The sequence below is a fragment of the Salvelinus sp. IW2-2015 genome, linkage group LG15 (assembly GCF_002910315.2).
Source record: "Salvelinus sp. IW2-2015 linkage group LG15, ASM291031v2, whole genome shotgun sequence".
NCBI lineage: Eukaryota > Metazoa > Chordata > Actinopteri > Salmoniformes > Salmonidae > Salvelinus > Salvelinus sp. IW2-2015.
The window spans coordinates 34,316,310-34,328,147 of record NC_036855.1 but is presented as its reverse complement, the minus strand read 5'-3'; the positions used below and the strand labels follow the sequence as shown (position 1 = coordinate 34,328,147).

General features: G+C 44.3%; 1 protein-coding gene across 1 annotated transcript in view; it reads left to right on the top strand.

The window, feature by feature from the left end:
- The window catches only part of LOC111974367 (A disintegrin and metalloproteinase with thrombospondin motifs 12-like), a 46,301-nt gene extending 35,851 nt beyond the window's left edge, over window positions 1-10,450 (top strand). The window contains 10 exon segments of the mRNA XM_070447356.1: window positions 1,748-1,992; window positions 2,114-2,255; window positions 2,621-2,747; window positions 5,018-5,228; window positions 5,929-7,224; window positions 8,035-8,187; window positions 8,623-8,799; window positions 8,992-9,138; window positions 9,325-9,475; window positions 9,660-10,450. Coding sequence (XP_070303457.1) covers window positions 1,748-1,992; window positions 2,114-2,255; window positions 2,621-2,747; window positions 5,018-5,228; window positions 5,929-7,224; window positions 8,035-8,187; window positions 8,623-8,799; window positions 8,992-9,138; window positions 9,325-9,475; window positions 9,660-9,775 — 2,765 coding nt within the window. The 3' untranslated portion in view covers window positions 9,776-10,450.
- Window positions 10,451-11,838: the final 1,388 nt, after the last annotated feature.

Below are 11,838 nucleotides of genomic sequence, written 5' to 3'. Positions count from 1 at the left end.
GTTATTTGTCTTGCTGTCTTTGGCATATTTGTCGGTCTGACTCCAGTACATCTGCATTTTTGAGAGAATGACTCACTAGTGACCTCCGTGACCTCACAGCCAGAGAGAAAGATAGATTGATAGGTTCTCTTCAGAGCAGGACATTATTGTAGCTTACTATACTGCCCTACCATGCAAAAAGGCAGTAACTGCTCATATGGTCAAAACATTAGTTGTTGTCATTTTCGCTACATAAAATACATGCTTAATCATGTGGACTAGTATCCTGCCTCTATTGTATTGTGTTTTGGAGAAAATGGGGGTCATATTAGCAGTAACTGCAAGAAGTTACTGTGAAACCAAGGTAAATGGAGCATTTACTGCCTTTTACCTTGGTATCATATCATTCTTTTTGGAAAGTGATACAATTGAACCTGTATGACACTAACTAGCTAGCGAACATAGACTAATAATGCTACCTGCTCCCATGAGAGGAGATCCGCAATTGATACCAATTTCAATCTATTAGCCCTATAATGAATTATATTCTGAGATTTAGCTAGAACTGGCACGGCCCTACCAAAATGTCAAAACCTACCTAGCATTAGCACAAATCAATAGATTTGTGCTACCTGCTCCCATATGAGGCGATCAGCAGTTTATACTATCTTCAATCTATTATCCTTATAATTAATATAATCCCTATCATTTTATTATGACATTCCATGGGGTTATTTGAATGAGTAACGTTACACCACACACACGATCTCACGTCAGTTGGACGTGCACCCCATACTTTCAGTTACTGAATATATTCCAGTATTGAGTGACTGTTCCGGTCAGGAGAGGGGGGGAGAGGGGGGTTTGGATTGTGGGCCCCCCAGATAGCATATAGAATTGTGTATAATTGCATGAAATTAGCTTTAAAACCGCAAAATGTTCTCTCAGCCTCATGGCAAAATGTGAAGAATAGCATTAGATGAGCTATAAAACAGCACATTTTTCTCTCTGACCCACGGCAAAAAGTGTAGAATTGCAGGAAATAAGCTTTCAAACTGCAGGTAGTAGGTAGATGCATTCCAGTGCTGGCTGCATGATCCCTTCATATATGGTAGGACAAGTCATCCAGGACTGGGAGAAGGGAGTGAGCTTCATGTTTGGAATGCAGACCCAGATCTCAACCTTACCTCCCAGACATCCACTGTGTGTGTGTGTGTGTCTGTGTGTGTCTCCAGTGCCCTTTTACGGACACCCTCCGGCTCAGATGTATGAAACTTCAAAGGGCAGAGCTGAGATCCAAAGTAATGCTTACCCCCCCTCTTTTACCCTCACAAACAGACACACACCAACACCTCCCCCACACATCCACACACTATTAAAAACCAGAGACCCTACCAGAGCAGTGCCCTCCCACACACACTGTTACAGACGAGAGACAGGGTTACCCCACCCCGCCACCCAAGGCACACACACACACACACACGCCACTCTCCCACCCTCTATTAAAGATCACAGAGAGTCTGGAAGTCTGGATGTTGGTGTAACCATATAGCTGGCTGCCATGGTGGCCTCTGTAAGCTCTGGCCTCTCCCACGTTGCAACCTGCAACCATGATTCATTCTGTGTTTAACAGTGTCTTTGTCATGCCTCTGCTTGCATTTMATTTCTTTAGCTTTGATACCATTGTAGGTTTAGGGTCCCACAGGGTTTTCAGGCTTTTGTTCCAGCCCAGCACTAACACAGCTGATTCTCCTTCCTCCTGTCACAGGCTACGTGGACGTGGGAGTGATCCCAGAGGGGGCACGTGACATTGTGGTCCAGGAAATGGAGGAGGCGGGGAACTTTCTGGCTCTGCGGGGTCAGGGGTCAGAGGAGTATTTCCTGAATGGCGAGTACATCATCCAATGGAATGGAGAGTACAAGGCAGGCGGAACCACCTTCTACTACGAGCGCAGCGGGAACCTGGAGAACCTTACCTCCCCTGGACCCACCAAACAACCGGTCATGATCCAGGTATACACACCATACACACCATACACATGAAAAAAATCCAGCTAGATATTGACCAGCTAGATCAGGATTCAGATATGATACACACAGCCTAACCATTTAGTGTGTGTTTCCTGTTGTCCAGTTGCTGTACCAGGAAAAGAATCCAGGTATAAAGTATGAGTACACAATCAAGAGGAACCGCCAGACAGGAAATGAGGTCATCAAGCCGGAGTACAGGTGGAGGCATGGGGCCTGGACAGACTGTAGCACCACCTGTGGGCTAGGTGAGGGGTTGTCTTTTAAACAACTTATGATATGCTTTTTATTTGTAGTCCCTGTGTTAACTTATCATATGTTGAGAGATGTGGATTTTGGATTCTGATGGTCTGGACTTATTACAGTCTAATCAGACAGGTGAGCAGTATTGAGTGTCAGAGCATACAGTATGATTATTCAGACAGACACCTTTTATAATATGCTAAGTGGGATGCTTGGGACGAACCAACTCCATTGAAGTTTACATTTAACAGGTTAAGGTTAGGGTTAGGTAAGGGTAGGGATTAAGGTTAGGGTTTAAGTTAGGGTCATCCCAAGGATCCCACTTAGCATCTACCGAAACCCTTCCCTGCCTGTGTTCTGTGACGTCCAGGTGAGCAGCAGCAGCCTGTCAGGTGTTTTGAGTTGGAGGTGGGCGTGGTCGATGAGGCTCTTTGTGACCCAGAGAGCCGCCCAGAGGACCGACACCGCAAGTGCAAGAACATGGACTGCCCCGCCAGGTTCCTTAGTTTCCCGAGTACTATGACGAATACTCTATAACACCTGTCTTATTTCTASTATAGTTCTATGTTTTTAACACTGTAACTCAGTTACATTGTTAATAACTATGGATAATCTATCATGGGCAAAAGTAAAAGTACAAATCCTTTATGTAAAATAATAAATAACGGTTACTTCTCTGAGAACTTTGAATTGTCAAGAGGCATAAAACAAGGTTGCCCTCTGTCAACATACCTATTTATTAGGAACTGTTAGCATTAAAAATCGAATGATAACATTAAGGGGCTAAAAATGTATGGATTAGAGACAAAAGGCTCAATGTACACCGATGATTCAAGTGATTCTCTTGAGTCCTCAGTCTTCAACCTTGAAGGGCCTCATTGAGGACCTGGATAATTTCTCCAGTTTCTCTGGACTCAAACCCAACTATGATAAGTGTACTATATTATGGGTTGTGTCTTTAAAATAAATAAACTTTTAAATTGCCATGTGGTCTCCCGATGAAATGGGTGGATAGTAAAGTCTATGTACTTGGTGTACATATCCAGGAAAAGTTGAGCGATCTTGCAACTAGCGAACTTAGGAAAATAGATTGAATTTTGAAACCGTGGAGAGGGAAACACCTATCCATTTCCGGGAAGATTACACTGATTCATTCTCAAGAGATATCGCAGTTTATATATTTATTCATGGCTCTACCAACTCCAGAATAATATTTTTTCAAATCAGGAAAAAATATTTCCCTTTTTTTGGGATGGCAAATCAGACAAAGTTAAACGAACATATTTATGTAACGAACATTAGGGTTTGGAGAGTTAAAACGATTAAATATTAAGGCATTAAACCTCTCTCTTAGTCTCCATTGTATCTAAATCCAAACTGGATTTCAAGCAAGCTACTAAGAGAGGCTCATCCTATGTTTAAAAGTATTACAGCAAATAATATGGCAAAATATATATATATTGGACACAATTGTACAAGAAGAGTATAATATTTATGAAGGACATTTTAAACAAGGACGGTAAAATGATGTCATACAAGCAACTAACAACAGTGTATAGATGTGTATGCTCAATACAACATTATAATCAACTCATCTGCATAGCTTGCACTTTGGGGTTTTAGGCTGAGTTTCTGTATAAACACTGTGACATCTGCTTATGTAAAAAGGGCTTTATAAATACATTTGATTGATTGGTAGCTGCTCTGCCACAAAATTGGAAGAGACCGTTACTTAAAGAAGGAATTAAATAATTAGTCTCTCTGACACCCATTAAAAATCATAAATGGCTCAAAATGATTAGCATAAATCACTGAAAGTTAAAAGGTTTAACAGCAATGCTGTATAAAATTGAAGTCAGTTGGGAACAGGTCTTTGATGTCCTCATACCTTGGCAACAGGTCTATGAACTGACATATAAAACAACAATTGACACAATTACATTTGTTTTAATTTAGGCTATTATATAAAATGCTTGCTACAAAAATAATGTTCAATATATGGGGCATTGAACAGTCAGCCTTGTGCAGACTGCAGAGTCAGGTCCAGGCATGGTTGTTATGTCATAATATCAGGGTTCAGATGGAACAGCAAACTGTATTGTTACGGGRTCTGAAAAACCACGATCCGTCAATGGGAAATATCATTATACTCTTGGGTAAGGTGTTTATTTTTAGGGCAATATCGGTAATGTTACAAATAAGGAGGTTCAGTACCCTAATAAGACATCATAGTAAAATGGAGGAATGTATTAAAAATGAAATAACAAAATGRCATTATACTGGGAAAGATGGGTGAATCTGTGAACATCGGAGGGTTGGAGTTAAGATCAGAATGGTGGATTGGCCGCTGTGGGTGAAAATCCAGCACTTGAAGAAATTAGGAATATATGTATAATTAACTACAGGTACCATAGATGTGAGAGAAAATAGCTGTAAGTAGCAGTAGAAGTATTGTTGTCCCTTAGTTTACTCCAATCAGCGTAGGGATGGTAGGGTTGGAGGGGAGTATAAATAAAACCTTTAAATAAATGTGATTAGAAATTATGCAAACAATTAAATTGATGGAACTCACAATCTATCTGCAATATTAATGCTGATCTCATATAAATACAGTTAAAAAGCGCATTAACTCAACAGGTGTTATTAGTGTCTGTTGACTGTTGGCCCTGTTGTTTTTTGACACCTATTCATTTCAGAAGCAAATCAGACCAACACAAATTTGTTCAGGGCCCTTATCTCACACTCTCTCTCCTCTCCCCCTGTGTAGGTGGTGGGTGGGGCGCTGGCAGCTGTGCTCTGCCACCTGTGGTTCGGGAGGGGTGAGGAAGCGCACAGTGCTGTGTGTGCGCACGGTGGCTGGGGAGGAGAGGGTGCTCCACTCTGGGGACTGTAAACAGTTGCTCAAACCCAAACCTGTGGTTCCCTGCAACAGAGACCAGCTCTGTGGACCCGACTGGGCCGCGGGCAACTGGAGCATGGTACTATTCTCTTCTTCTCCTTTCTCTCCCATTCTCTGCCACTCTCTCTATCTCTCCTTGTTCTGTTAATAACCTATTTAATCTCTCTCTCTCTCTCCTTGTTCTGTTATTAACCTATTTAATCTCTCCTTGTTCTGTTAACAACCTATTTAATCTCTCTCTCTCTCTCTCCTTGTTCTGTTATTAACCTATTTAATCTCTCTCTCCTTGTTCTGTTAATAACCTATTTAATCTCTCTCTCTCTCTCCTTGTTCTGTTATTAACCTATTTAATCTCTCTCTCCTTGTTCTGTTAATAACCTATTTCATCTCTCTCTCCTTGTTCTGTTAATAACCTATTTCATCTCTCTCTCTCCTTGTTCTGTTAATAACCTTTCATATCTCTCTCTCTCTCCTTACTCTGTTAATAACCTATTTAATCTCTCTCTCTATATTAATAACCTATTTAATCTATCTCCTTGTTCTGTTAATAACCTATTGAATCTCTCTCTCTCTCCTTGGTCTGTTAAATAACCTATTTAATCTCTCTCTCTCTCTCTCCTCTCTCTCTCTCTCTCTTCTTCTCTTCCTCTCTCTCTCTCTCTCTCTCTCCTCTCCTTGCTCTATTAATAACTATTTAATCTCTCTCCTTGTTCTGTTAAGATACCTATTTAATCTCTCTCTCCTTGCTCTGTTTTTAACCTATTTAATCTCTCTCTCAGTGCCCAGTGACATGTGGTGGTAGCGTGCGCTCCCGGACGGTCACCTGCCTGACCGCACCCCCAAAAAAGTGTGACATCAAAACCATGCCTCGCTCCAAGTCGCTGTGTGCCCTGCAGAGCTGCCCAAGCGCAGGCCTCCGACGGCGCCCGGGACCACCCCCTAAATACCGGCGTGTCTACCTGCCCAAGAGACCCCCAACCAGGCAGCCAGTTACGCACACCCGGGGCCCCAAAAGCACCAGCACCACCGCTACACCCGGAACCAGCACTGTTACAGTGACTGAGAGAACTGCAACCCCCATCACCACCTCTACCACCAAGCCCCTCCAACGGTCCTCCACAGCCACTGATATCATTGACGTCGATAACCATGTGGTGAAGAATGGGCATGTGGAGGACAAGGACCGGGCGTTTATTACGACCAGTACTACTGAAACAGAGAACGGGGAGAGGGACATGAGAGAGAAAGAAGAGGAGGATGAGGAAAAGGAGGAGGGGAGTGCAGCTGATTTTGTGTTTCCAGATTTGGGGGTTACGTACACCCCGGGGTATGACTATGTAGTGGAGGATGTGACTACAGAGGAGGAGGGGCGTACAGATCTGGACATTTTTACCACGGAATCCTCTCTCAGGACCCCCATCCAATCACCGCCCACCGTGACCACCACCAGGTTACACCCTACATCCACACCACACACAAGCGTCCCAACAACATCACGTACAACCCAACACACAACCAGAGTACCCCTCACTACCTCCCCCTCAACCCCACAAACCAGCACTGCGCACTGGGCTATGAACAACAGCCGCTACACCGTCACTCCCCCCAACACCACCCCTTCTATCAACCCTTTCACCAAACGGACAACCAGGGTGCCCCACACCACCCCTATACCCCGGGCACACACAGCGGGGATGAGGAGTACACTTATAGCCCCTTACCACACTACACAAGGACTGTATCCCATTACAGAAGGCATTTCCCACACTAGCGATGCCCTGTACGTCAGCAGCCCAACCCCAGAGGCCCCCGGCCCCACTGTGAGGATCATTAAACGGAAAAAGCCCATTGAGACCCCCAAGAGTGGCAGCGCTGCTCCCCGTTCTATAAAGCCAGGCCCACATTCTAAAGGGCCTGCCTCGGGTTCTAAAAGCCCCTCCCCTCATTCAAAAGGCAAAGGTCAGGAGCAGAGACCAGGGAGTACCGTAGTGACCTTCGCCAGTGATTATGGTTACCTGAAAGCCCAAGAGCCAATCAGCATGGAGGTGTTCTGGTTGGTGGGTAATTGGAGCGAGGTGAGTACAGGAGAAAATAACCCTCTGTGTTTATGAGCTTGTTGATGACCCTATAGGCCAGGGTTGGGCAACTTGTATAGGGATGGGGGTCACACAAAAATCTGAACTCATCGTGAGGGGCCGCAGTTGCTGGTGGATCTGCGTACCCACGTCCATACCATAGTTCATTTCGTGCAAATCTACACATTTTGCCATGGGCTGTAGAGAAAATGTTTGCAGTTTTAATGCAAGTTTGCTGCAATTCTACACATTTTTACATGGGACGGAAAGAAGATTTTGCAATTGTTTAACAAATTTCATGCAATTCTACACATTTTGCTATAGGTTGCCATTTTAAATATGATATCTGAGTGAAACTGGCTAATAAAATCAATGGGGGCCCCCCGGCCGGTAATTCGACCCTGATAACCAGTTTAGATAGTTTCGCGGCCAGCTAACTTAGCAATCTAAAAATATTTAGTTGACATGGGCTAATTGACTGACTATCAGTGACTAATAACAAGAGAAAAACTGCTGACACGTTTCTAAATTGCACCTTACACATTCTACTATTCTAACTCACAACAGTAAGTTGAGACACTGACTTGAGTTCCTACATTTGTTTTATTTGTATTATTGATTTATTTTGGGGGGAGTGGGAATTGATCCGAGGGCCTTTGATGGTGGGGTGGACCGCCAGTTGCCCATTCCTGCTATAATCATACAATGCATTTTGGTTATTAGAACAATCACAAGCCAGAAACATTTCTATGCTATACTACATACTTTCCGTCTTCCTCTCTCTCTCTTCTCGCCTGTTGTCCGGGCCAGTGCTCAACGTCGTGTGGCCTGGGGGCAGTGTGGAGGCCAGTGCTGTGTAGCTCACAGCAGGAATCGGACTGTGCCAACCTGAAGAGACCAGAACCAGCTCGCACCTGCCACCTGCGCCCCTGTGTCACCTGGCTGAGTGGCAACTGGAGCAAGGTCAGTAGCCTGGACACACTGTACCTGACTGTCTCTGCTTTCTATAGCTAATATAATAACATATGCCATTTAGCAGACACTTTTATCCGAAGCGGCTTAGTCATGTGTGCATACATTTTACATATGGCTGGTCCCGGGGAGTTTTACCCATAATCCTGGTCTTGCAAACACCATGCTCTAGCAACTGCAAGTTTCTGCAACTTTTCTACAAGTTTCTACAACTACGCAAGACAGCAACACGTCAGCTAAAGCAGAAACAAGTGTATTAGTGACATTGTTGCATGGCCATATGAAATGCGATGTCCTTTACATGCCGAGTCGAGGACCACTCTAAAATAAAAGCCTACAAATCACATAATAAGAAGGACAGACAAGGTATTATACTGGCTCTCTCTCTCCCTCTCGTTCTCTCTCTCTCTCCCTCTCTCTCTGTAGTGTCCGAAGGGGTGTGAGGTGGTGGGGAGGAGGCAGCGTGAGGTGCAGTGTGTGGACGAGCAGAAGGGACGTCCACTGAGACCGTTCCACTGCCAAGTCCTGTCCTCCAGGCCGCCCAGCACCCTGTCCTGTCGTCCCCAACCCTGCCAGCCCTGGAGAACCTCCCCCTGGGGACAAGTACATATACACACACATGCGCACACACATGCGCACGCACACACACGCATGCATGCATGCATGCAGAGACACATATATTGACACATGCTGACTGGCTTTGGTCCATATACTATTTTCTAGTATTAATAAAATTAAATGAGTTTGAATATGATTGTGAATATGATTGTAAATATGAACCCCTTTCATCGCCAGTGTTCTCGTAGCTGTAGTGGTGGATTGAAGGAGCGGCTGGTATACTGCCCTGAGCCGCAGCGCTGTAGCGCCACCCAGAGGCCAAACGACACAGAGACCTGCAACCTGCAGCCCTGCAGCTACTGGGACCCACAGGACTGGGAGGAGGTAAAGGTTCCAGGGAACATATTTACTTACAGTTCATCACTTGCAGCATATTGATTTACCTACAGTATGTGCAAACTTTGTGACTGTTGCATGTTCAGAGTGTGCATTGCAYGGTGCGATTTGTCAGTGGGGACTAGTGTGTCTGTGTGTGTTAGTAATGTCTGCTGTCTTCTGTGCGTGTGTCAGTGCTCTGTGAGTTGTGGCGAGGGGTTGCAGCATCGCGTGGTGCGCTGTGTTGTTGAGGACTCCGACTCTGTGGAGAACAGTCTGTGTGAGCAGAGCAGCAGGCCTGACACACTCAGGAAATGCCACATGCAGGAGTGTCAGACTAACACTGGTAAGACAAACACCCATCCCTCCCTGTTGGCTATTTAGCAAGGATATTTCACCATAAGATAAAGAAATAGTTCATACTGAAGCTATATTTGTTTGACATGTATGCTGTTGATCGACGTGCAGTATATTGCAGTTGAACTAAGCCAGTGGTCTGTCCTGTTCTCTCCTGCGTTGTGATTGTGTAGGTCCGCTGTGTAGGAAGAACAGCATGTCGTCTCGGTTCTGTGACAAGCTGAAGTTGCTGGGCCGCTGCTCCCTCAGGTCCATCCAGAAACAGTGCTGTATCACCTGTAGAGGGTAACTCTGACCCGCACTACCTGCCTCATGGACCTCAAACGCATACATACAGGGCATCCACACTGCGATCCCATTGGCGGATCTCATCTCTAGTGCAATCAGCTGGCAACAGCCTTTTCTTCATCATCCTCATCGTCATAACCCCYAACAGACCGTTACCTATATGGGGTGGGAATTCGAGAAGCTAAAGTACTGTATATTGCTGCTGTATGCAGTTTGTCTTAGCCTTGCACCTTCCTAGCTCAAACTGTGTAACCCAGGGTATCAGGCCTCCAACGGCCTCTAAAGACTTAGTTATGTGAACTTCTCACCCATGTCCCACCTGGTTACCAATACGGTTGAATGTCAGTCAGAATGTCAAGCTGTGTAAAAGCCTGTTTGGTGTGCATTTTGTTTTCTATTCCACGTTTCCCCACTAATACAGAAATGACGGTGACAGCCAGTAACACCCCCTTTCAGCTGGTATTTGCCTGGTATTTACACCACATTTAATTATGTGGTGACAATGGGTATTTTCTGGCGCTTACTTTAATGGTGCTGGATTTAATGAATCCCACCCCCAAAACGAATTATTAATGATACGGTAACTATTATGTAACGAACATTTTACTATGACACTTCTAAGAAAATACTTGGTAAATAGTAGACTGTACAATAAAGATTCATGTTTTTAATTGTAGTGTTTTTTGTATTGTGTTATTGTGTTTTTATTGCTCTTGTTCTCAGAGCTCTTGGGGGTACTGTGGCTCTGGACAGTTGTTTCCCTTAAGCACAGATCTGGGATCAGCTTACGCACCTCAAATTCTAACTTTAACATTAAGGGGAAATCATACACCTGACCAGGGGCAACTTCCTCCTACTCCGGTGCTGTGTGTCTATTCTGTGGTGCTCCTCCCCTTTATTAGGCTGGCCAATGAGAATGAGGCGTTGCAGGTCATCCCTCTCAGGCCTCAGTTAAGMTGGCCACTGTGTTGATATGATAGTGTACAGATGCTATCGTCTTCATAAAAGCCTTCAGCAATAAATGCAATGATGAAAGAAGCATGTGGTGTGACTTATTTTCGCTTTGAATGTCCAACGAGATTGTATCATTACTTTTCACTGTTATTCCCCTGCAGTACATCCTCATTAGGTGTTAGTTCAGATGATGTCGCAGCCTTTAATGTGAGTGTAGTGGGAAATGTTTTTGTAGGAGGAAATGAAGAGAAGGAAGACATGGTGGTAATATCCTCAAACCGTCGGGCATTAACACTCTACCAGCTACTCTTATCAACCAAAACTGGCTTCATACTTGGTAAGGTAAGCAGATACATTATATGACATGCTCCTCCACWCTTCTGTTTCACTAAGGTGTTTTGTGGCGCAGCACATTTTCTAGTATAATTTACTGCAATGACTTTGCATGCTATAAAGGAGTAATTAAAGAGGCAAATCAGAAGTTGCTACATCCATTTTTGAACTTTATGATATGTACCCCTTGATTCTTGAAGAATATAACTTAGAAATGCCTCATGAGCTTAGTTCAACTGTCGCACCCCATCAGAACCCAAAATGTGTTGTTTTTTTACTCCAATGTTTGTCAACAAAGTAAATGTAAACAAACACTATATAGCCTCAAAACATGCTATGTCTACGAATTTGAGAGTGGTTACATTTCTCAAGCCCCATCACTTTTTACTGAAACAGGGACGGGGAGGACGCGTTGTTATTGTTCCTACTGCGGATTGCTGCTTTAATGTAAATGAAATTGGGACTGGAGTTGTCATTCATCTGAAAAAGTGCAATTAGGACTCAGCTGTATATAGTATGTGCACATGACTATGTAAATACCTCCCGTTTGGTCTACATGCTGTAGTATGAAATTGGATAGGACCGATTACCACAGGTCTTTAGGGAAAAAAGTAACACGCCCACCACTGATGTGGAGCACGTCCCACCACTGATGTGGAGCACGTCCCACCACTGATGTGGAGCACGTCCCACCACTGATGTGGAGCACGTACTCAGCTCAGCCACACCACACATGACCTATGACAGTGGAGAGGTGAGGGGTGAATATTCGCAGTG